Here is a 25,572-nt window from a genome sequence, read left to right as displayed (position 1 = left end):
AGTATGGTCAGGGCGTGAGTTGGGTGGGTTGTCTATGTTAGTTTGTCTATGATTTTCTATTTCTGTGTTTAGCCTGGTTATGGTTCTCAATCAGAGGCAGCTGTCAATCGTTGTCCCTGATTGAGAACCATATTTAGGTAGCTTGTTTTCCATTGTGTTTTTTGGGTAGTTATTTTCTGTTTAGTGTTGTACCTTACAGGACTGTTCGTTGGGTTTTCAGTGTTCATTAGAATATTTAAACTATGAACACTTACCACACTGCACCTTGGTCCTCCTCTCCTTCCTCAGACGACAAGTGTTACAGACACTCCTCTTTGGGCGGCCATTTCTATTTGTGTCTCCCTTTTTCTTCAGCCAATTGGATTGTTGCTGAGGCTGTGTTTGGTCCCATTGGCCCATTGTACATGTTTAACTATGGTATTCCCTCATTTGAAGGAGTGTCTGCTGGTCTGATTCATGACCTTTTTCTGGAAAACCACGACTTTGGTTTTCTGAAAGTTGATGTTCATTGTCCAGTTGATGCTGTATTCCTAAATAATGTTAAGTTCCTGTTGACCTTGATCTGTTGGTGACCGTAGGACAAGGTTATCTGGGTACAGCAGGAATCTGTCCATGGGCTGCAGATCGGTCTCTCTCTCTCTTCTCTCCTCACCTGTCCTCTCTCTTCTCTCCTCACCTGTCCTCTCTCTCCTCTCCCCACCTGTCCTCTCTCTCTCTTCTCTCGTCACCTGTCATCTCTCTCTCTATCTCTCTCTTCTCTCCTCACCTGTCCTCTCTTCTCTCCTCACCTGTCCTCTCTCTTCTCTTCCTACCTGTCCTCTCTCTCCTCTCCTCTCCTCACCTGTCCTCTCTCTCTCTCTCTTCTCTCCTCACCTGTCCTCTCTCTCTCTCCTCACCTGTCCTCTCTCTCCTCTCCTCACCTGTCCTCTCTCTCTCTTCTCTCCTCACCTGTCCTCTCTCTCCTCTCCTCACCTGTCCTCTCTCTCTCTCTCTCTCTCTCTCTCTTCTCTCCACACCTGTCCTCTATCTCCTCTCCTCACCTGTCCTCTCTCTCTCTCCTCTCCTCAACTGTCCCCTCTCTCTCTCCTCTCCTCACCTGTCCCCTCTTTCTCTCTTCTCTTCTCTCCTCTCCTCACCTGTCCTCTCTTTCTCTCCTTCTCTCCAGGTGGTGGATGTGGATGAGAACCTGTTCTCTCCATACTTCTCTGAGTTTGCTGTGCGGGGCAGTGTGAAGGAGAACAGCAGAGTAGGGACCAGTGTCCTGGTGGTCAGTGCTAGAGATGAGGGGGGAGACAGGGTCGTCAGGTACTCTGTCAGAGGAGGCAGTGGGATCGGCAGCTTCTCCATCGATGAGGAAACAGGTATGCACCATGATGAATTCCTGTAAAGGTGTCAGCATGCTTCAGTTTAACGAGTGTTAAACCCTGTATTATCAGCATATTCTACAGTATTTAAGAAATATACCTGTTACAGGTGTTCTTACCTTCAACAGTGTTATCCTGTGATCAAGCCATCAATGTTTTGTGGTTATCGGTTCTGTAAAAATGTTAGCTAACAGGTTAGCAATTAGCATGTTTGACATTTCTGTGGAAATACTACTTTCATCTTTTTTTGATGAGCGGATTAGCTAAAAAATACATCCCGTATCCTTCTGTGCGCCACTGTGTCAGTTGAGCAGGGGGGGATGGTACCCCTAGAGGTACGTGTGGCGTGATGTCGTTAGCAATTAGCATGTTTGACATTTCTATGGAAATACTACTTTCATCTTTTTTGATGAGCGGATTAGCTAAAAAATACATCCCATATTACCGGCATACGGTTATTGGCCACATTACTATTTTGTTGTAATTGAACAATTTTGTTCAATTACAATATTTTCATTTTGTTAAAAGGTTCCTAGATTGAATTCCCGAGCTGACAAGGTAAAAATCTGTTGTTTTGCCGCTGAACAAGGCAGTTAACCCACTGTTCCTAGACCAGTTAACCCACTGTTCCTAGACCAGTTAACCCACTGTTCCTAGACCAGTTAACCCACTGTTCCTAGACCAGTTAACCCACTGTTCCTAGGGCAGTTAACCCACTGTTCCTAGACCAGTTAACCCACTGTTCCTAGACCAGTTAACTCACTGTTCCTAGACCAGTTAACCCACTGTTCCTAGACCATTTAACCCACTGTTCCTAGACCAGTTAACCCACTGTTCCTAGACCAGTTAACCCACTGTTCCTAGACCAGTTAACCCACTGTTCCTAGACCAGTTAACCCACTGTTCCTAGACCATTTAACCCACTGTTCCTAGACCATTTAACCCACTGTTCCTAGACCATTTAACCCACTGTTCCTAGACCAGTTAACCCACTGTTCCTAGACCAGTTAACCCACTGTTCCTAGACCATTTAACCCACTGTTCCTAGACCAGTTAACCCACTGTTCCTAGACCAGTTAACCCACTGTTCCTAGACCATTTAACCCACTGTTCCTAGACCATTTAACCCACTGTTCCTAGACCAGTTAACCCACTGTTCCTAGACCAGTTAACCCACTGTTCCTAGACCAGTTAACCCACTGTTCTTAGACCAGTTAACCCACTGTTCCTAGACCAGTTAACCCACTGTTCCTAGACCATTTAACCCACTGTTCCTAGACCATTTAACCCACTGTTCCTAGACCAGTTAACCCACTGTTCCTAGACCAGTTAACCCACTGTTCCTAGACCAGTTAACCCACTGTTCCTAGACCAGTTAACCCACTGTTCCTAGACCAGTTAACCCACTGTTCCTAGACCAGTTAACCCACTGTTCCTAGACCATTTAACCCACTGTTCCTAGACCATTTAACCCACTGTTCCTAGACCAGTTAACCCACTGTTCCTAGACCAGTCAACCCACTGTTCCTAGACCAGTCAACCCACTGTTCCTAGACCATTTAACCCACTGTTCCTAGACCAGTCAACCCACTGTTCCTAGACCATTTAACCCACTGTTCCTAGACCATTTAACCCACTGTTCCTAGACCATTTAACCCACTGTTCCTAGACCAGTTAACCCACTGTTCCTAGACCAGTCAACCCACTGTTCCTAGACCATTTAACCCACTGTTCCTAGACCAGTCAACCCACTGTTCCTAGACCATTTAACCCACTGTTCCTAGACCAGTTAACCCACTGTTCCTAGACCAGTCAACCCACTGTTCCTAGACCAGTCAACCCACTGTTCCTAGACCAGTCAACCCACTGTTCCTAGACCATTTAACCCACTGTTCCTAGACCAGTCAACCCACTGTTCCTAGACCATTTAACCCACTGTTCCTAGACCAGTTAACCCACTGTTCCTAGACCAGTTAACCCACTGTTCCTAGACCAGTTAACCCACTGTTCCTAGACCAGTTAACCCACTGTTCCTAGACCAGTTAACCCACTGTTCCTAGACCAGTTAACCCACTGTTCCTAGACCAGTTAACCCACTGTTCCTAGACCATTTAACCCACTGTTCCTAGACCATTTAACCCACTGTTCCTAGACCAGTTAACCCACTGTTCCTAGACCAGTCAACCCACTGTTCCTAGACCAGTCAACCCACTGTTCCTAGACCAGTCAACCCACTGTTCCTAGACCATTTAACCCACTGTTCCTAGACCAGTCAACCCACTGTTCCTAGACCATTTAACCCACTGTTCCTAGACCAGTTAACCCACTGTTCCTAGGCTGTCGTTGTAAATAAGAATTTGTTCTTAATTAACTTGCCTAGTTAAAATAAAGGTAAACATTAAAAACTACAATAAAAAAAAGAGGCCCTCGTGTCTGGAATATTTACTAGATAGTTGACTAGTTGCCTTCCGGTTAAAATAAATGAATCTCGTCAACTTTTCATTGCGTAGCCCGGTGCTCCCACCTGTGAACTCTTAAAAAATGGTTCTTCAACAACATTTTCTTCAGTGTTGCAGCTAAATAAGGTCTCTTCAGTGTTGCAGCTAAATAAGGTCTCTTCAGTGTTGCAGCTAAATAAGGTCTCTTCAGTGTTGCAGCTAAATAAGGTCTCTTCAGTGTTGCAGCTAAATAAGGTCTCTTCAGTGTTGCAGCTAAATAAGGTCTCTTCAGTGTTGCAGCTAAATAAGGTCTCTTCAGTGTTGCAGCTAAATAAGGTCTCTTCAGTGTTGCAGCTAAATAAGGTCTCTTCAGTGTTGCAGCTAAATAAGGTCTCTTCAGTGTTGCAGCTAAATAAGGTCTCATAATTTGTTTTATAGATGAATCTTATGTTTTGAGAAAGTAGATAACAGTTTAATAATAAAATATAAATGAATTTGAATAATTTACGTCAAATAAAACTTTAATTCCAGTGACGTGCATTGACATAAGAAATGAAAACACTGTTTGGAGTTTGTGTGGCAGAGAAAAGTAAAGGAAATAACACACAGATGGGCTGAATAAATAAATAGATCATATTTTAGACATAAATAATTGCATATGAAAACAAACAATTATTGTGACTTCCATCACAATAAAATACAGCTCCCCCGTCACCTCTGGATCCCTGACAGTGCTGACAGAAGTCACTGCACACCCCTGCAGTGGAACCAGTGCTGACAGAAGTCACTGCACACCCCTGCAGTGGAACCAGTGCTGACAGAAATCACTGCACACCCCTGCAGTGGAACCAGTGCTGACAGAAGTCACTGCAGTGGAACCAGTGCTGACAGAAGTCACTGCACACCCCTGCAGTGGAACCAGTGCTGACAGAAGTCACTGCACACCCCTGCAGTGGAACCAGTGCTGACAGAAGTCACTGCACACCCCTGCAGTGGAACCAGTGCTGACAGAAGTCACTGCACACCCCTGCAGTGGAACCAGTGCTGACAGAAGTCACTGCACACCCCTGCAGTGGAACCAGTGCTGACAGAAGTCACTGCACACCCCTGCAGTGGAACCAGTGCTGACAGAAGTCACTGCACACCCCTGCAGTGGAACCAGTGCTGACAGAAATCACTGCACACCCCTGCAGTGGAACCAGTGCTGACAGAAGTCACTGCAGTGGAACCAGTGCTGACAGAAGTCACTGCACACCCCTGCAGTGGAACCAGTGCTGACAGAAGTCACTGCACACCCCTGCAGTGGAACCAGTGCTGACAGAAGTCACTGCACACCCCTGCAGTGGAACCAGTGCTGACAGAAGTCACTGCACACCCCTGCAGTGGAACCAGTGCTGACAGAAGTCACTGCACACCCCTGCAGTGGAACCAGTGCTGACAGAAGTCACTGCACACCCCTGCAGTGGAACCAGTGCTGACAGAAGTCACTGCACACCCCTGCAGTGGAACCAGTGCTGACAGAAGTCACTGCACACCCCTGCAGTGGAACCAGTGCTGACAGAAGTCACTGCACACCCCTGCAGTGGAACCAGTGCTGACAGAAGTCACTGCACACCCCTGCAGTGGAACCAGTGCTGACAGAGGTCACTGCACACCCCTGCAGTGGAACCAGTGCTGACAGAAGTCACTGCACACCCCTGCAGTGGAACCAGTGCTGACAGAAGTCACTGCACACCCCTGCAGTGGAACCAGTGCTGACAGAAGTCACTGCACACCCCTGCAGTGGAACCAGTGCTGACAGAAGTCACTGCACACCCCTGCAGTGGAACCAGTGCTGACAGAAGTCACTGCACACCCCTGCAGTGGAACCAGTGCTGACAGAAGTCACTGCACACCCCTGCAGTGGAACCAGTGCTGACAGAAGTCACTGCACACCCCTGCAGTGGAACCAGTGCTGACAGAGGTCACTGCACACCCCTGCAGTGGAACCAGTGCTGACAGAAGTCACTGCACACCCCTGCAGTGGAACCAGTGCTGACAGAAGTCACTGCACACCCCTGCAGTGGAACCAGTGCTGACAGAAGTCACTGCACACCCCTGCAGTGGAACCAGTGCTGACAGAAGTCACTGCACACCCCTGCAGTGGAACCAGTGCTGACAGAAGTCACTGCACACCCCTGCAGTGGAACCAGTGCTGACAGAAGTCACTGCAGTGGAACCAGTGCTGACAGAAGTCACTGCAGTGGAACCAGTGCTGACAGAGGTCACTGCAGTGGAACCAGTGCTGACAGAAGTCACTGCAGTGGAACCAGTGCTGACAGAAGTCACTGCAGTGGAACCAGTGCTGACAGAAATCACTGCACACCCCTGCAGTTGAACCAGTGCCACAGAAGTCACTGCAGTGGAACCAGTGCTGACAGAAGTCACTGCAGTGGAACCAGTGCTGACAGAAATCACTGCACACCCCTGCAGTGGAACCAGTGCTGACAGAAGTCACTGCAGTGGAACCAGTGCTGACAGAAATCACTGCACACCCCTGCAGTGGAACCAGTGCTGACAGAAATCACTGCAGACTCCTGACACCTCAGACTCACACTTCCTCTGGGAGCTAGCAGGCGGATCACGCTGCCCACAGCAGGTGGTGTCTTCAAATGAATGAACATGGTTTGTAAATCTAGAGCTACTACAGCAACAAAAGTAACTGATACAACTGAGAGAGAGAAAAACCAACAGATTCTGAAGAAACTGAGGGCGGTGATGAGGTGTTTCTTTACATGAGGAGTGATGAGGTGTTTCTTTACGTGAGGAGTGATGAGGTGTTTCTTTAGGTGAGGAGTGATGAGGTGTTTCTTTACGTGAGGAGTGATAAGGTGTTTCTTTAGGTGAGGAGTGATGAGGTGTTTCTTTACGTGAGGAGTGATGAGGTGTTTCTTTTGGTGAGGAGTGATGAGGTGTTTCTTTACGTGAGGAGTGATGAGGTGTTTCTTTACGTGAGGAGTGATGAGGTGTTTCTTTAGTTAGGAAGGGAGTGAGGAATTGAGGAGGGAGGAATAAGGAGGGAGGGTTTGACTCACTCACCCACTGATAAAAAATATTGTAGGACCATAAGGTAATGTAGCCAATAAGGTCATGTAGACTATAAGGTCAGGTAGACTGTAAGGTAATGCAGACTATAAGGTAATGCAGACTATAAGGCAATGCAGACTATAAGGTAATGCATACTATAAGGTAATGCAGATTATAAGGTACTGTAGACCATAAGGTACTGTAGACCATAAGGTACTGTAGACCATAAGGTAATGCAGACTATAAGGCAATGCAGACTATAAGGCAATGCAGACTATAAGGCAATGCAGACTATAAGGTAATGCATACTATAAGGTAATGCATACTATAAGGTAATGCAGACTATAAGGTACTGTAGACCATAAGGTACTGTAGACCATAAGGTACTGTAGACCATACGGTACTGTAGACCATAAGATCATGTAGACTATAAGGTAATGTAGACCATAATGTATTGTAGACCAAAAGGTAATGTAGACTATAAGGTAATGTAGACTATAAGGTCATGTAGACCACAAGGTAATGTAGACCACAAGGTAATGTATACCATAAGGCAATGCAGACTATAAGGCAATGCAGACTATAAGGTAATGCAGACTATAAGGCAATGCAGACTATAAGGTAATGCATCCTATAAGGTAATGTAGCCCATAAGGTAATGCAGACTATAAGGTACTGTGGGTTCCTTCTGAAACAGGAGGAGCCTTCTGGGCACAGCCTTCAGTTCAATGTGAAATCACATAGATTATTTTGGTTAAAATTATGTGGAAACTATGTTGATTTAACTATTTTTTTCCCAGTGGAAAGAGTGCTTGTGTGTGTTTGTGTGATAGTGTGCGTGTGTGTGATAATGTGTGTTTGTTTGAAAGTGTGTGTGATAGTGTGTGTGTGTGTGTGTGTGTGTGATCAGCACTGATTTTCCATGGGAGATCAATCAACAATCCCTCTACTGGCTCACACAGGGCAGAGAGACGAGAGACGAGGGCAGAGAAACGAAAGACGAGACAATTGGTGAGAGATGAGGGGAGAGGAGGGGAGAGAGACAAGAGGAGAGAGACCAGAGGAGAGAGACGAGGGGAGAGAGACCAGAGGAGAGAGACGAGGGGAGAGGAGAGAAGGGGAGAGAAGGGGAGCAAAGGGGAGAGGAGGGGAGATAGACGAGAGGAGAGAGACCAGAAGAGAGAGACCAGAGGAGAGAGAACAGAGGAGAGAGACCAGAGGAGAGAGACAAGAGGGGGAGGCGAGAGGAGAGACACAAGAGAGAGACCAGAGGAGAGAGACCAGAGGAGAGAGACCAGAGGAGAGAGACAAGAGGAGAGAGACGAGAGGAGAGAGACCAGAGGAGAGAGACCAGAGGAGAGAGGCCAGAGGAGAGAGGCCAGAGGAGAGAGGCCAGAGGAGAGAGGCCAGAGGAGAGAGACGAGAGAGACGAGAGGAGACATATGAGAGGAGAGAGGCGAGAGGAGAGAGACGAGAGGAGAGAGACGAGAGGAGAGAGACGAGAGGAGAGAGACGAGAGGAGAGAGACCAGAGGAGAGAGGCGAGAGGAGAGAGGCGAGAGGAGAGAGGCGAGAGGAGAGAGACAAGAGGAGAGACACAAGAGTAGAGACACAAGAGGAGAGAGACAAGAGGAGAGAGACCAGAGGAGAGAGACCAGAGGAGAGAGAGACCAGAGGAGAGAGACCAGAGGAGAGAGACCAGAGGAGAGAGACCAGAGGAGAGAGACGAGAGGAGAGCGGTGAGAGGAGATAGACCAGAGGAGAGAGACAAGAGGAGAGAGACGAGAGGAGAGAGACGAGACGAGTTGAGAGAGACGAGAGGAGAGAGATGAGACCAGAGGAGAGAGACGAGAGGAGAGAGACAGATCAACCTCAAGGTGCTGCCAGTTGAGGTGATGGCTGTGTCATAGAATGTCCTAACAGCCAACCACAGCAGCTGATCACTGAGAGAGAGATGGCTGTGTCATAGAATGTCCTAACAGCCAACCACAGCAGCTGATCACTGAGAGAGAGATGGCTGTGTCATAGAGACTAGATCATTTTGGAGGCAGCAGCACGGAGAGACTGGTTAAATAGACCATGTTGGAGCATAGAGAGACTTGTTAAATAGACCATGTTGGAGGCAGCACATAGAGAGACTGGTTAAATAGACCATGTTGGAGCATAGAGAGACTGGTTAAATAGACCATGTTGGAGGCAGCACATAGAGAGACTGGTTAAATAGACCATGTTGGAGGCAGCACATAGAGAGACTGGTTAAATAGACCATGTTGGAGCATAGAGAGACTGGTTAAATAGACCATGTTGGAGCATAGAGAGACTGGTTAAATAGACCATGTTGGAGGCAGCACATAGAGAGACTGGTTAAATAGACCATGTTGGAGGCAGCACATAGAGAGACTGGTTAAATAGACCATGTTGGAGCATAGAGAGACTGGTTAAATAGACCATGTTGGAGGCAGCACATAGAGAGACTGGTTAAATATACCATGTTGGAGGCAGCACATAGAGAGACTGGTTAAATTGACCATGTTGGAGGCGGCACATAGAGAGACTGATTAAATAGACCATGTTGGAGGCAGCACATAGAGAGACTGGTTAAATAGACTATGTTGGAGCATAGAGAGACTGGTTAAATAGACCATGTTGGAGGCAGCACATAGAGAGACTGGTTAAATAGACCATGTTGGAGGCAGCACATAGAGAGACTGGTTAAATAGACTATGTTGGAGCATAGAGAGACTGGTTAAATAGACCATGTTGGAGGCAGCACATAGAGAGACTGGTTAAATAGACCATGTTGGAGGCAGCACATAGAGAGACTGGTTAAATAGACCATGTTGGAGCATAGAGAGACTGGTTAAATAGACCATGTTGGAGGCAGCACATAGAGAGACTGGTTAAATAGACCATGTTGGAGGCAGCACATAGAGAGACTGGTTAAATAGACCATGTTGGAGCATAGAGAGACTGGTTAAATAGACCATGTTGGAGGCAGCACATAGAGAGACTGGTTAAATAGACCATGTTGGAGGCAGCACATAGAGAGACTGGTTAAATAGACCATGTTGGAGGCAGCACATAGAGAGACTGGTTAAATATTTATTTTCCCAGCCTGGGAGGAAAAGCACACGTTTAATGGAAAGAGGATTTCTAGATGGCTGTCACAACACTGACCACATTTACATGCACACCAACATCCTGTTTTAGCTTTACATGCACACCAACATCCTGTTATAGCTTTACATGCACACCAACATCCTGTTACAGGTTTACATGCACACCAACATCCTGTTATAGCTTTACATGCACACCAACATCCTGTTATAGCTTTACATGCACACCAACATCCTGTTATAGGTTTACATGCACACCAACATCCTGTTACAGGTTTACATACACACCAACATCCTGTTATAGCTTTACATGCACACCAACATCCTGTTATAGCTTTACATGCACACCAACATCCTGTTATAGCTTTACATGCACACCAACATCCTGTTATAGCTTTACATGCACACCAACATCCTGTTATAGCTTTACATGCACACCAACATCCTGTTACAGGTTTACATGCACACCAACATCCTGTTATAGCTTTACATGCACACCAACATCCTGTTACAGGTTTACATGCACACCAACATCCTGTTATAGCTTTACATGCACACCAACATCCTGTTACAGGTTTACATGCACACCAATATCCTGTTATAGGTTTACATGCACACCAACATCCTGTTACAGGTTTACATGCACACCAACATCCTGTTATAGCTTTACATGCACACCAACATCCTGTTACAGGTTTACATGCACACCAACATCCTGTTATAGCTTTACATGCACACCAACATCCTGTTACAGGTTTACATGCACACCAATATCCTGTTCTAGGTTTACATGCACACCAATATCCTGTTATAGCTTTACATGCACACCAGCATCCTGTTATAGCTTTACATGCACACCAATATCCTGTTCTAGGTTTACATGCACACCAACATCCTGTTACAGGTTTACATGCACACCAATATCCTGTTATAGGTTTACATGCACACCAATATCCTGTTATAGCTTTACATGCACACCAACATCCTGTTACAGGTTTACATGCACACCAACATCCTGTTACAGGTTTACATGCACACCAACATCCTGTTACAGGTTTACATGCACACCAACATCCTGTTACAGGTTTACATGCACACCAACATCCTGTTACAGGTTTACATGCACACCAATATCCTGTTATAGCTTTACATGCACACCAACATCCTGTTATAGCTTTACATGCACACCAACATCCTGTTACAGGTTTACATGCACACCAACATCCTGTTATAGCTTTACATGCACACCAACATCCTGTTACAGGTTTACATGCACACCAATATCCTGTTCTAGGTTTACATGCACACCAATATCCTGTTCTAGGTTTACATGCACACCAATATCCTGTTATAGCTTTACATGCACACCAACATCCTGTTATAGCTTTACATGCACACCAATATCCTGTTCTAGGTTTACATGCACACCAACATCCTGTTACAGGTTTACATGCACACCAATATCCTGTTCTAGGTTTACATGCACACCAACATCCTGTTACAGGTTTACATGCACACCAACATCCTGTTACAGGTTTACATGCACACCAATATCCTGTTATAGCTTTACATGCACACCAACATCCTGTTATAGCTTTACATGCACACCAATATCCTGTTCTAGGTTTACATGCACACCAATATCCTGTTCTAGGTTTACATGCACACCAGCATCCTGTTATACAGCAAGATGGTGCCGATAGAAATGGCAGCTTCGCTTCTAGTCCTCAGGAAACTGCAGTATTTAGTTTTTTTGTATGTATTATTTCTTACATTGTCAGTTAACCTTAAGTGTTATTATATACAGCCGGAAATAACTATTGGATATCAGAGAGACGTCAACTTACCAGCACTACGACCAGGAATACGACTTTCCCAAAGTGGATCCTTTGTCAGTACCACCCAGGGTATTTGAACTGATTCCAGAGGCCGGCCCCAAAACAATGCCGTCGGAAGAGAGATTGTGCCAGAGTGGTCTTCTAGTGAGGCTTCAGATGCACGCACCACCCACCGCTTCCGAGTATATTACTCGCTAATGTCCAGTCCTTAGTTAAGAATGTCGACAAAATTAAGGCAAGAGTTGCTTTCCAAAGAGATATCCGGGATTGTAAAGTACTCTGTTTCACGGAGACATGGCAAGCTGTCGGAGTTCGTACAGCCAACCAAATTTTCAGAGCATTGTGCCGACAGGAACAAACATCTCTCTGGTAAGAAGAAGGGCAGGGGTGTATGTTTCATGATTAACGATTCATGGTGTAATTGTAACAACATACAATAACTCAAGTCCTTATGTTCATCTGACCTAGAATTCCTCACAATCAAATGTCGACCGTATTATCTCCCAAGAGAACTCTCCTTGGTCACAGCTGTGTACATTCCCCTGCAAGCGGATACCACGACGGCCATCAAGGAACTTCACTGGACTTTATTCAACCTGGAAACCACATATCCTGAGGCTGCATTTATTGTAGCTGGGGATTTTAATGAAGCTAAGCTAAGAACAAGGCTACCTAAATCCTATCAGCATATCGATTACACGAGCGAGTAACACACTCGACCCCTTGCTACTCTAACTTCAACGATGCATACAAGGCCCTCTCCCGCCCTCCTTTTGGCAAATCTGACCATGAAATACTGTTTTGATGACATGGAAATGTGCGCACTCCAGATTGGACATTTACTTTTTGAGTTATTAATGGTAAAAGACGAAAACAGGGGATTTGACCCCCCCCTCTGGTGGAGCAACACGGAAGCCAAGTGAGTGCCAGGCCTATGTGGATAATTGTTCAGTCCCGTAGTAGCCTCAGTTCCAGGTCGACCAGACAGGTACCAGCACGATTTCAACTGCTCAAACACGAGATGTATGTGGCAGGGTCTACAGTCAATCACGGATTTCAAAAAGAAAACCAGCCCAGTCGCGGACATTGACGTCTTGCTCCCAGACAAATTAAACAACTTCTTTGAGTGCTTAGAGGACAATACAGTGCCACCGACACAGCCACGCTACCAAAGACTGTGGGCTCTCCTTCTCTGTGGCCGACGTGAGTAAAACATTTAAACGTGTTAACCCTTGCAAGGCTGCCGGCCCAGACGGCATCCCTAGCCGCGTCCTCAGAGCATGCGCAGACCAGCTGGCTGGAGTGTTTACGGACACATTTAATCTCTCCCTATCCCAGTCTGCTGTCCCCACATGCTTCAAGATGGCCACCATTGTTCCTGTTCCCACGAAAGCTAAGGTATCTGAACTAAATGACTACCGCCCCATAGCACTCACTTCTGTCATCATGAAGTGCTTTGAGAGACTAGTCAAGGATCATATCCTCGACCCACTCCAATTTGCTTACCACCCCAATAGGTCCACATGTAATCACCACCACACTGCCCTAACCCATCTGGACAAAAGGAATACCTATTTAAGAATGCTGTTCATTGACTACAGCTCAGCATTCAACACATGTTTCACCCTCACTTCTATCCAGCTAGCGAGGTCAGTACAGGTGTATCAAAGGACAGAGAGAAAAACAGCTTCTATTTAAGGCAATCAGGTTGGTAAACAGCCACACACCAACATCCTGTTTTTAATCGGGATACTCAAGTATTGTCACGCCCTGATCATAGAGAGCCCTCTATGGTCAGGGCATGTGGTGGATGCGAGACCCTTCCTAATGGAGGACATCGACGGTAGACATTTGGAAGGCCATTATTATAATTTCTGACATTTGGTAGGCCAGTATTATAATTTCCGACATTTGGTAGGCCAGTATTATAATTTCTGACATTTGGTAGGCGAATATTAAAATTTGGTAGACATTTGGTAGGCCGGTATTATAATTTCTGACATTTGGTAGGCCAGTATTATAATTTCTGACATTTGGTAGGCCAGTATTATAATTTCTGACATTTGGTAGGCGAATATTAAAATTTGGTAGACATTTGGTAGGCCAGTATTATAATTTCTGACATTTGGTAGGCCAGTATTATAATTTCTGACATTTGGTAGGCGAATATTAAAATTTGGTAGACATTTGGTAGGCCAGTATTATAATTTCTGACATTTGGTAGGCCAGTATTATAATTTCTGACATTTGGTAGGCCAGTATTATAATTTGGTAGACATTTGGTAGGCCAGTATTATAATTTCTGACATTTGGTAGGCCGTATTATAATTTCTGACATTTGGTAGGCCGTATTATAATTTCTGACATTTGGTAGGCCAGTATTATAATTTCTGACATTTGGTAGGCCAGTATTATAATTTCTGACATTTGGTAGGCCAGTATTATAATTTCTGACATTTGGTAGGCCAGTGTTATAATTATTAACATTTGGTTGGCCATATGTTTGTCAACTATAGTTAGATACATTCAGCTTCTCTTCTGTACTAACTTGTTTCCCCAGAAGACTAAATAAAGTAGTGCTCAGCAGAATACTGTCTTACATTGATAGAATGAATGCATTAGTAATGTAGTTAACACTGGTAAAGTGTTCTGTTGCCTTTCGGGACCGGGGAGAAAACTCAGTAACATCCAAAACAGTGGAAAGATTGATCCTTTGCAAAATGTCCAAATCTTATCCGTTTGACCGGTTTTAAGACTTCAGTTGGTCTTGGGTGCATATCTGATGTGGTTGGAATACTGTCTGCTTGCATAACAGTGTCAAAGATAACACATTACACGCCCATTCACATTTTCTCAAGAGATGCCGAAGTAAATAAATCATATATTTCTCCACTCCTGTTCCCAAGACAAAATCAACATTATTGTTGTATAATTTCACTGCAACAAATGTATAATTCTGCAGGAGTTAATGTTCTACTACATGTGAGAGGTTGTACTGTTGGCCTACCGTCAGTGTCCACATTTCAGTTACTATTCCGTTTAACCCATATTCAATGAGGAATATTCTGTTTATTCATAGATACAGGGATACTTATGAGAGGGATATGAAAGGTGCATGTAAACAGCTTATCCCGAATAAGACCTGAAGCTGGATATGAGCTTCTGTCTGGAATGCTGTGTGCATGTAAACGTAGCCACTGTCTCTCCTCTCTTCCCTCCACCACTCTTCTCATCTCTCCTCTCTTCTCCTCTCTCCTCCTCTCTTCTCCTCTCTCCTCTTCTCTCCTCCTCTCTTCTCCTCTCTCCTCTTCTTTCCTCTCTCCTCTTCTGTCCTCTCTCTTCTCTCTTTTCCTCTCCTCCTCTCCACCACTCTCTCCTCTCCACCACTCTCTTCTCCTCTCTACCACTCTCTCTTCTCCTCTCCACCACTCTCTCTTCTCCTCTCCACCACTCTCTTCTCCTCTCTACCACTCTCTCTTCTCCTCTCTACCACTCTCTCTTCTCCTCTCCACCACTCTCTCTTCTCCTCTCCACCACTCTCTCTTCTCCTCTCCACCACTCTCTCTTCTCCTCTCTACCACTCTCTCTTCTCCTCTCCACCATTCCCTTCTCCTCTCTACCACTCTCTCTTCTCCTCTCCACCACTCTCTATTCTCCTCTCCACCACTCTCTCTTCTCCTCTCTACCACTCTCTCTTCTCCTCTCCACCATTCTCTTCTCCTCTCCACCACTCTCTCTTCTCCTCTCTACCATTCTCTTCTCCTCTCTACCACTCTCTTCTCCTCTCCACCATTCTCTTCTCCTCTCCACCACGCTCTCTTCTCCTCTCCACCACTCTCTCTTCTCCTCTCCACCACTCTCTCTTCTCCTCTCTACCACTCTCTCTTCTCCTCTCCACCATTCTCTTCTCCTCTCTACCACTCTCTCTTCTCCTCTCCACCACTCTCTCTTCTCCTCTCCACCATTCTCTTCTCCTCTCCACCACTCTCTCTTCTCCTCTCTACCATTCTCTTCTCCTCTCTACCACTCTCTCTTCTCCTCTCTACCATTCTCTTCTCCTCTCCACCACTCTCTCTTCTCCTCTCCACCATTCTCTTCTCCTCTCCACCACTCTCTCTTCTCCTCTCCACCACTCTCTCTTCTCCTCTCCACCACTCTCTCTTCTCCTCTCCACCACTCTCTCTTCTCCTCTCCACCACTCTCTCTTCTCCTCTCTACCACTCTCTCTTCTCCTCTCCACCATTCTCTTCTCCTCTCCACCACTCTCTCTTCTCCTCTTCACCACGCTCTCTTCTCCTCTCCACCATTCTCTTCTCCTCTCCACCACTCTCTCTTCTCCTCTCCACCACTCTTTCTTCTCTCCACCACTCTCTCTTCTCCTCTCCTCTCCACTTCTTTCCACCACTCAACTACAGTTCAATAAAAAAGTCCTTCTTAGTATAAAGGGGACTGTCAGTCAACACAGAGTAGAGACTGTCCATCTCTCAACCTCTCTACTTATCTCTCTCTCTCTCTCCCCCTCTCTGTTTCTTTTTCTCTATCTGCACTACGCTCTCCATCTCTCTCTCACTCCATCCCCTTCTCATATCTGTCTCCCCTATTTCCATCCTGTCTATCCCCCTAGCCCAGAGTGACAGGTCATCACAGCTAAGTCACAGCGTGGCAGCCTAATGCATTGTGGGTAGACAGTTGACGGGCGGTACCATGACCTCGACATGAGCACAGTGACATGGCATGTCTGGCCTCCTACTGAAAGAGAAGAAAGACAGAAAGAAGGAAGGATGGAAGGAAAGGAATCTTTGGTCCCCGCATCCTCAGCTCTCCAATATCCACTAGTTTTCACTCTTTACATCTGACACAGTCTAATGTTGACACGGCAACACGGTCTGTTCTTAACACAGTCTAATGTTGACATGGCAACACAGTCTAATGTTGACACGGCAACACGGTCTGTTCTTAACATGGTCTAATATTGACATGGCAACACGGTCTGTTCTAAACATGGTCTAATTTTGACATGGCAACACGTCTGTCCTAAACCCATACTAACATACTACATACTTAATGAGTACCTATACTAACATACTGTATACTACATTCTTAATGAGTACCCATACTAACATACTGTATACTTCATACTTAATGAGTACCCATTCTAACATACTGTATACTACATACTTAATGAGTACCCATTCTAACATACTGTATACTACATACTATATACTATGAGTTCATTTTAGTATACTGTATCTGAACGATATCCTTTCAGTTGAGCGTACCAGCACTTCGCCTGTCTACCGGAAGTTGATTCTGTTGCTATGCAACCTCTTGCTAGCTTGTTAGCATAACAAAAGACAAGCTAGACATTTTACAATTTCAGGTGTTTTCAACGGCTGTTGAGCATTCGCAAGTTCATCAGTTATTCTGAGCTCTGTCACACTCAGTCGAGAGTGCTCTGAAATCAGAGTAGATAGCCAGAATTAACAAATGCCCATTGAGAATGCACAACGACTATACCACTTAGGTAAGAATGAGGTGAATAACCAAGTCAATAAACGTTGGGTAGTTAGTTAGATAGCATATAGTTAATATACTGGCAAGTTCAATGTATTAGTAGCCAACTAAAGTTAGGTAGCTAGCTAACATACCAGTACAGCTGTAATGAGATGCTCTGCGGTTTGTAAGGATAGCGTAGCTAGCTAACATACCAGTACAGCTGTAATGAGATGCTCTGCGGTTTGTAAGGATAGCGTAGCTAGCTAACATACCAGTACAGCTGTAATGAGATGCTCTGCGGTTTGTAAGGATAGCGTAGCTAGCTAACATACCAGTACAGCTGTAATGAGATGCTCTGCGGTTTGTAAGGATAGCGTAGCTAGCTAACATACCAGTACAGCTGTAATGAGATGCTCTGCGGTTTGTAAGGATAGCGTAGCTAGCTAACATACCAGTACAGCTGTAATGAGATGCTCTGCGGTTTGTAAGGATAGCGTAGCTAGCTAACATACCAGTACAGCTGTAATGAGATGCTCTGCGGTTTGTAAGGATAGCGTAGCTAGCTAACATACCAGTACAGCTGTAATGAGATGCTCTGCGGTTTGTAAGGATAGCATAGCTAGCTAACATACCAGTACAGCTGTAATGAGATGCTCTGCGGTTTGTAAGGATAGCATAGCTAGCTAACATACCAGTACAGCTGTAATGAGATGCTCTGCGGTTTGTAAGGATAGCGTAGCTAGCTAACATACCAGTACAGCTGTAATGAGATGCTCTGCGGTTTGTAAGGATAGCGTAGCTAGCTAACATACCAGTACAGCTGTAATGAGATGCTCTGCGGTTTGTAAGGATAGCGTAGCTAGCTAACATACCAGTACAGCTGTAATGAGATGCTCTGCGGTTTGTAAGGATAGCGTAGCTAGCTAACATACCAGTACAGCTGTAATGAGATGCTCTGCGGTTTGTAAGGATAGCGTAGCTAGCTAACATACCAGTACAGCTGTAATGAGATGCTCTGCGGTTTGTAAGGATAGCGTAACTAACTAATTGTCAGCCAATATTTCTTTTTTTTCTTTTTTTAAACCTTTATTTCACTAGGCAAGTCAGTTAAGAACAAATTATTATTTCCAATGACGGCCTAGAAACAGTGGGTTAACTGCCTGTTCAGGGGCAGAACGACAGATTTTTACCTTGTCAGCTCGGGGATTCGATCTTGCAACCATTCGGTTATTAGTCTAATGCTCTAACCACGAGGATACCTGCCGCCCCTTCTCAAGCATAACGTGCCTCGTAACTTATTTTAAAAGTCATTACTTTATTACATTGCTCAACATTTTCTTAACATTTGTCATAATTAGTTAAAGCAATTAATTTGTATTGGCTATCATTCCGACTTCGGCTACATATTTTCTGGTATTTTCTTCAAATCTGAAAACGTTGTGAAGCCACGACCATTTTCTGAAGAATTGCATTGTGGGCCCTAAAAGCACAGAAATAGTGTCCACTGCTTGTATACTTCGTATATTGGCAAACGTAGTACGACGTCTCGGAACCTTTGTCATACTAACTCTATAAATACTTTGACCAATATGCATAATATATACATCACAAATAGTGAGTATTCGAACACAGCTATGGTCGAGAGCACCCTGTCCCCCTAGGGGGGTGCGATCATAGGGGCAGTCGGGTTTCTACAAGGCTTAGCTGCTTCGCTGCAGAGTCATGGGTCAGATGGTTTAGACCCTTTCTTCTTTAAGGTTGCTGCCCCTATCATCACCAAGCCTGTCTCTGACCTTTTTAACCTGTCTCTCCTCTCTGGGGAGGTTCCCATTGCTTGGAAGGCAGCCACGGTTCGTCCTTTATTTAAAGGGGGAGATCAAGCTGATCATAACTGTTATAGGCATATTTCTATTTTACCCTGTTTATCAAAAGTCTTGGAAAAACATGTCAGTAATCAACTGACTAGCTTTCTTGATGTCTGTAGTATTCTCTCTGGTAAGCAATCTGGTTTCCGCTCAGGTTATGGATGTGTCACTGCAACCTTAAAGGTCCTCAATGACGTCACCGTTGCCCTTGATTCTAAGCAATGTTGTGCTGCTATTTTTATTGACTTGGCCAAAGCTTTTGATACGGTAGACCATTCCATTCTTCTGGGCCGGCTAAGGAGTATTGATTTCTCTGAGGGGTCTTTGGCCTGGTTTGCTAACTACCTCTCTCAAAGAGTGCGGTGTATAAAGTCCGAAAATCTGCTGTCTCAGCCACTACCTGAGTACCCCAAGGCTTGATCCTAGGCCCCACGCTCTTCTCAATTTACATCAACAACATAGCTCAGGCAGTAGGAAGCTCTCTAATCCATTTATATGCAGGTGATACAGTCTTATACTCAGCTGGCCCCTCCCCGGATTTTGTGTTAAACGCTCTACAACAAAGCTTTCTTAGTGTCCAAAAAGCTTTCTCTGCCCTTAACCTTGTTCTGAACACCTCCAAAACAAAGGTCATGTGGTTTGGTAAGAAGAATGCCCCTCTTCCCACAGGTGTGATTTCTACCTCTGAGGGTTTAGAGCTTGAGGTAGTCACCTAATACAAGTACTTGGGAGTATGGCTAGACGCTACATTGTCCTTCTCTCAGCACATATCAAAGCTGCAGGCTAAAGTTAAATCTAGACATGGTTTCCTCTATGATAATCTGCCAAACTAACACCAATTCAGATGACCATCCTATCCATGCTAGATTACCGAGATGTAATTTATAGATCGGCAGGTAAGGGGGCTCTCGAGCGGCTAGATGTTCATTACCATTCGACCATCAGATTTGCCACCAATGCTCCTTATAGGACACATCACTGCACTCTATACTCCTCTGTAAACTGGTCATTTCTGTATACCCGTTGCAAGACCCACTGGTTGATGCTTATTTATAAAACCCTCTTAGGCCTCGCTCCCCTTTATCTGAGATATCTACTGCAGCCTTCATTCTCCACATACAAACACCCGTTCTGCCAGTCACATTCTGTTAAAGGTCCCCAAAGCACACACATCCCTGGGTCGCTCCTTTTTTCAGTTCGCTGCAGCTAGCGACTGGAACGAGCTGGACAGCTTTATCTCAATCTCTTCATTCAAAGACTCATCATGGACACTCTGACAGTTATGGCTGCTTTGTGTGATTTATTTTAAATTTTAAATCCCAGGCCCCTGTCCCCGCAGGAGGCCTTTTGCCTTTTGGTAGGCTGTATTGTAATTGTAAAAAGTAATGTGTTCTTAACTGACTTGTTAAATAAAGTTTCAATAAAAAATAAAAATGCTCCACTCTGACTGTGTTTCTACAGATGTAGCTGCTCCGTTGTGGAGTCATGCTCCACTCTGACTGTGTTTTCTACAGACGTAGCTGCTTCAATGTGGAGTCGTGCTCCACTCTGACTGTGTTTCTACAGACGTAGCTGCTTCGTTGTGGAGTCGTGCTCCACTCTGACTGTGTTTCTACAGATGTAGCTGCTTCGTTGTGGAGTCATGCTCCACTCTGACTGTGTTTTCTACAGACGTAGCTGCTTCAATGTGGAGTCGTGCTCCACTCTGACTGTGTTTTCTACAGACGTAGCTGCTTCAATGTGGAGTCATGCTCCACTCTGACTGTGTTTCTACAGACGTAGCTGCTTCGTTGGGGAGTCATGCTCCACTCTGACTGTGTTTTCTACAGACGTAGCTGCTTCAATGTGGAGTCATGCTCCACTCTGACTGTGTTTCTACAGACGTAGCTGCTTCGTTGTGGAGTCATGCTCCACTCTGACTGTGTTTTCTACAGACGTAGCTGCTTCAATGTGGAGTCATGCTCCACTCTGACTGTGTTTCTACAGACGTAGCTGCTTCGTTGTGGAGTCATGCTCCACTCTGACTGTGTTTTCTACAGACGTAGCTGCTTCAATGTGGAGTCATGCTCCACTCTGACTGTGTTTCTACAGACGTAGCTGCTTCGTTGTGGAGTCGTGCTCCACTCTGACTGTGTTTCTACAGACGTATCTGCTTCGTTGTGGAGTCATGCTCCACTCTGACTGTGTTTCTACAGACGTAGCTGCTTCGTTGTGGAGTCGTGCTCCACTCTGACTGTGTTTCTATAGATGTAGCTGCTTCAATGTGGAGTCATGCTCCACTCTGACTGTGTTTCTACAGACGTAGCTGCTTCGTTGTGGAGTCATGCTCCACTCTGACTGTGTTTCTACAGATGTAGCTGCTTCGTTGTGGAGTCGTGCTCCACTCTGACTGTGTTTCTACAGATGTAGCTGCTTCAATGTGGAGTCGTGCTCCACTCTGACTGTGTTTCTACAGACGTAGCTGCTTCAATGTGGAGTCGAGCTCCACTCTGACTGTGTTTCTACAGATGTAGCTGCTTCAATGTGGAGTCGTGCTCCACTCTGACTGTGTTTTCTACAGACGTAGCTGCTTCAATGTGGAGTCGTGCTCCACTCTGACTGTGTTTCTATAGACGTAGCTGCTTCGTTGTGGAGTCATGCTCCACTCTGACTGTGTTTCTACAGACGTAGCTGCTTCGTTGTGGAGTCGTGCTCCACTCTGACTGTGTTTCTACAGACGTAGCTGCTTCGTTGTGGAGTCATGCTCCACTCTGACTGTGTTTCTACAGACGTAGCTGCTTCGTTGTGGAGTCGAGCTCCACTCTGACTGTGTTTCTACAGACGTAGCTGCTTCGTTGTGGAGTCGAGCTCCACTCTGACTGTGTTTCTACAGACGTAGCTGCTTCGTTGGGGAGTCATGCTCCACTCTGACTGTGTTTTCTACAGACGTAGCTGCTTCGTTGTGGAGTCGTGCTCCACTCTGACTGTGTTTCTACAGACGTAGCTGCTTCGTTGGGGAGTCGTGCTCCACTCTGACTGTGTTTCTACAGGCTTAACTTATTGGTATTCTTGTCGTAACGTTGGGAAAGTTATCAGAGCGATTTGTCATTCTGCTTGTCAGAAGCTAGTTCTCTTCTACTACACTCTGTGATGTGTGTGTGTGTGTGTGTGTGTTGGTTTTTTCTGCGGTGGTACACACACACACAGAGACTGGTTTAACCAGGTGTGTGGATTCTAGCCAATCAGTGATAGTGATTGATGGTGTGAGAAATGAAAATCTGAATTACTGCGGAACTCAAGGACTTTGTCCTAAATGGCATCCTATTTCCCTATGTAGTGATATACTTGTGACAAAAATGTCTGCACTACATATGGAATAGAGTGTCATAGGGCTCTGGTCTAAAGTAGTGCACTATATAGGGAATAGGGTGCCATAGGGCTCTGGTCTAAAGTAGTGCACTACATACGGAATAGAGTGTCATAGGGCTCTGGTCTAAAGTAGTGCACTACATATGGAATAGAGTGTCATAGGGCTCTGGTCTAAAGTAGTGCACTATATAGGGAATAGGGTGCCATAGGGCCCTGGTCTAAAGTAGTGCACTATATAGGGAATAAGGTGCCATAGGGCTCTGGTCTAAAGTAGTGCACTATATAGGGAATAGAGTGTCATAGGGCTCTGGTCTAAAGTAGTGCACTATATAGGGAATAGGGTGCCATAGGGCTCTGGTCTAAAGTAGTGCACTACATACGGAATAGAGTGTCATAGGGCTCTGGTCTAAAGTAGTGCACTACATACGGAATAGAGTGTCATAGGGCTCTGGTCTAAAGTAGTGCACTATATAGGGAATAGGGTGCCATAGGGCCCTGGTCTAAAGTAGTGCACTATATAGGGAATAAGGTGCCATAGGGCTCTGGTCTAAAGTAGTGCACTATATAGGGAATAGGGTGCCATAGGACTCTGGTCTAAAGTAGTGCACTATATAGGGAATATGGTACCATAGGGCTCTGGTCTAAAGTAGTGCACTATATAGGGAATAGGGTGGCATAGGGCTCTGGTCTAAAGTAGTGCACTATATAGGGAATAGGGTACCATAGGGATCTGATCTAAAGTAGTGCACTATATAGGGAACAGGGTTATATAGGGCTCTGGTCTAAAGTAGTGCACTATATAGGGAATAGGGTACCCTTTGGGATGCATTATAAGGTCTGTTTCTCTCTCTGAGTTATACATTTAAATTATTTTATGTTATTACCTGGTACTTCCTGTATATGGCCATGTTATTACCTGGTACTCCCTGTATATAGCCATGTTATTACCTCCCTGTATATAACCATGTTATTACCTGGTACTCCCTGTATATAACCATGTTATTACCTCCCTGTATATAGCCATGTTATTACCTGGTACTCCCTGTATATAGCCATGTTATTACCTGGTACTCCCTGTATATAACCATGTTATTACCTCCCTGTATATAACCGTGTTATTACCTGGTACTCCCTGTATATAGCCATGTTATTACCTGGTGCTCCTTGTATATAACCATGTTATTACCTCCCTGTATATAACCATGTTATTACCTGGTACTCCCTGTATATAACCATGTTATTACCTGGTACTCCATGTATATAACCATGTTATTACCTGGTACTCCCTGTATATAGCCATGCTATTACCTGGTACTTCCTGTATATAGCCATGTTATTACCTGGTACTTCCTGTATATAGCCATGTTATTACCTGGTACTTCCTGTATATAGCCATGCTATTACCTGGTACTTCCTGTATATAGCCATGCTAACACCTGATACTTCCTGTATATAGCCATGCTATTACCTGATACTTCCTGTATATAGCCATGCTATTACCTGGTACTTCCTGTTTATAGCCATGCTATTACCTGGTACTTCCTGTATATAGCCATGCTATTACCTGGTACTTCCTGTATATAGCCATGTTATTACATGGTACGTGGGCCGCGTCTGTGGCACTGTGTTATCCTTAAAGCAGGTGAAGAAGGTGTTTAGCTTGTCCGGAAGATTGATGTCGGTGTCCTCAACGTGCCTGGTTTTCGTTTTGTAGTCCCTGGTTGTCTATAGATCCTGCCACATACGTCTCATGTCTGAGCCGTTGAATTAAAACTCCACTTTGTCTCTATACTGACGTTTTGTCTGTTTGATTGCCTTACGGAGGGAATAACTACTCTGTTTATATTCAGCCATATTCCCAGTCATCTTTCCATGGTTAAATGCGGTGGTTCGCACTTTCAGTTTTGTGCGAATGCTGCCTTCTATCCATGATTTCTGGTTAGTGTGGTTAGTGGTTAGTGGTTAGTGTGGTTAGTGGTTAGTGGTTAGTGTAGGTTAGTGTAGGTTTAGTAATAGTCATTAGTAATAGTAATAGTCAATAGTCATAACATCTGCTATACACTTAATGATTAACTCAGTCACCGTATCAGTATTATCGTCAATGTTATTATCGGAGGAGAATATATCTCAGTCCGCATGTTCAAAACAATCTTGAAGTTACTTGCTACTCCAACTTCTCCCGGTCGAGTGTTTTAGCAGTGCGAGTACTACAGGCAATGTGTTGATAGAACTATGGCAGCCTTTTCCTCAAATATGCTTTGTTAAATTCCTCAAATTTTTGCTTTGTTAAATTGCTACAATAAATGCGGCCTCAGGATGTGTGTTTTCCAGTTTGCATGAAGTCCAATGACTTCCTTTGAGGGCTTCAACTTGACTGGGGATATACACAGCTGTGACTATAACTGAAGAGAATTCTCTTGGGAGGTAATATGGTCTGCATTTGATTGTGAGGTAGTCGGGTGAACAAAAGGACTTGACTTCCTGTATGTTATTACAATCACACCATGAGTAGTTAATAATGAAACATACACCCCCGCCTTTCTTCTTCCCGGAGAGATATTTATTCCTGTCTGCGCAATAATTTTGCACGCCCAATTTTTCAGTTTTTGATTTGTTAAAAAAGTTTGAAATATCCAATAAATGTCGTTCCACTTCATGATTGTGTCCCACTTGTTGTTGATTCTTCACAAAAAAATACAGTTTTATATCTTTATGTTTGAAGCCTGAAATGTGGCAAAAGGTCGCAAAGTTCAAGGGGGCCGAATACTTTCGCAAGGCACTGTACATCTGAGACCCTGTGACTAATAAACTTAAATCTTAAATCGAATTTTGACCGGTTTATATTTTATTTTTTATTTCACCTTTATTTAAACAGGTAAACCAGTTGAGAACACCTTTATTTAAACAGGTAAACCAGTTGAGAACACCTTTATTTAAACAGGTAAACCAGTTGAGAACAAGTTCTAATTTACAACTGACACCTGTCAAAGATAAAGCAAAGCAGTGAGGCACAAACAACAACACAGAGTTACACATGGAATA

General features: G+C 44.8%; 1 protein-coding gene across 1 annotated transcript in view; it reads left to right on the top strand.

Moving 5' to 3' along the window:
• Positions 1-25,572, top strand: part of fat3b (FAT atypical cadherin 3b) — a 333,323-nt gene that overhangs the window by 57,916 nt on the left and 249,835 nt on the right. The window contains 1 exon segment of the mRNA XM_031809102.1: positions 1,166-1,361. Coding sequence (XP_031664962.1) covers positions 1,166-1,361 — 196 coding nt within the window.

This window comes from Oncorhynchus kisutch, linkage group LG29, assembly GCF_002021735.2.
Source record: "Oncorhynchus kisutch isolate 150728-3 linkage group LG29, Okis_V2, whole genome shotgun sequence".
Taxonomy (NCBI): Eukaryota; Metazoa; Chordata; class Actinopteri; order Salmoniformes; family Salmonidae; genus Oncorhynchus; species Oncorhynchus kisutch.
This window is presented reverse-complemented; position numbering and strand designations above follow the sequence as displayed.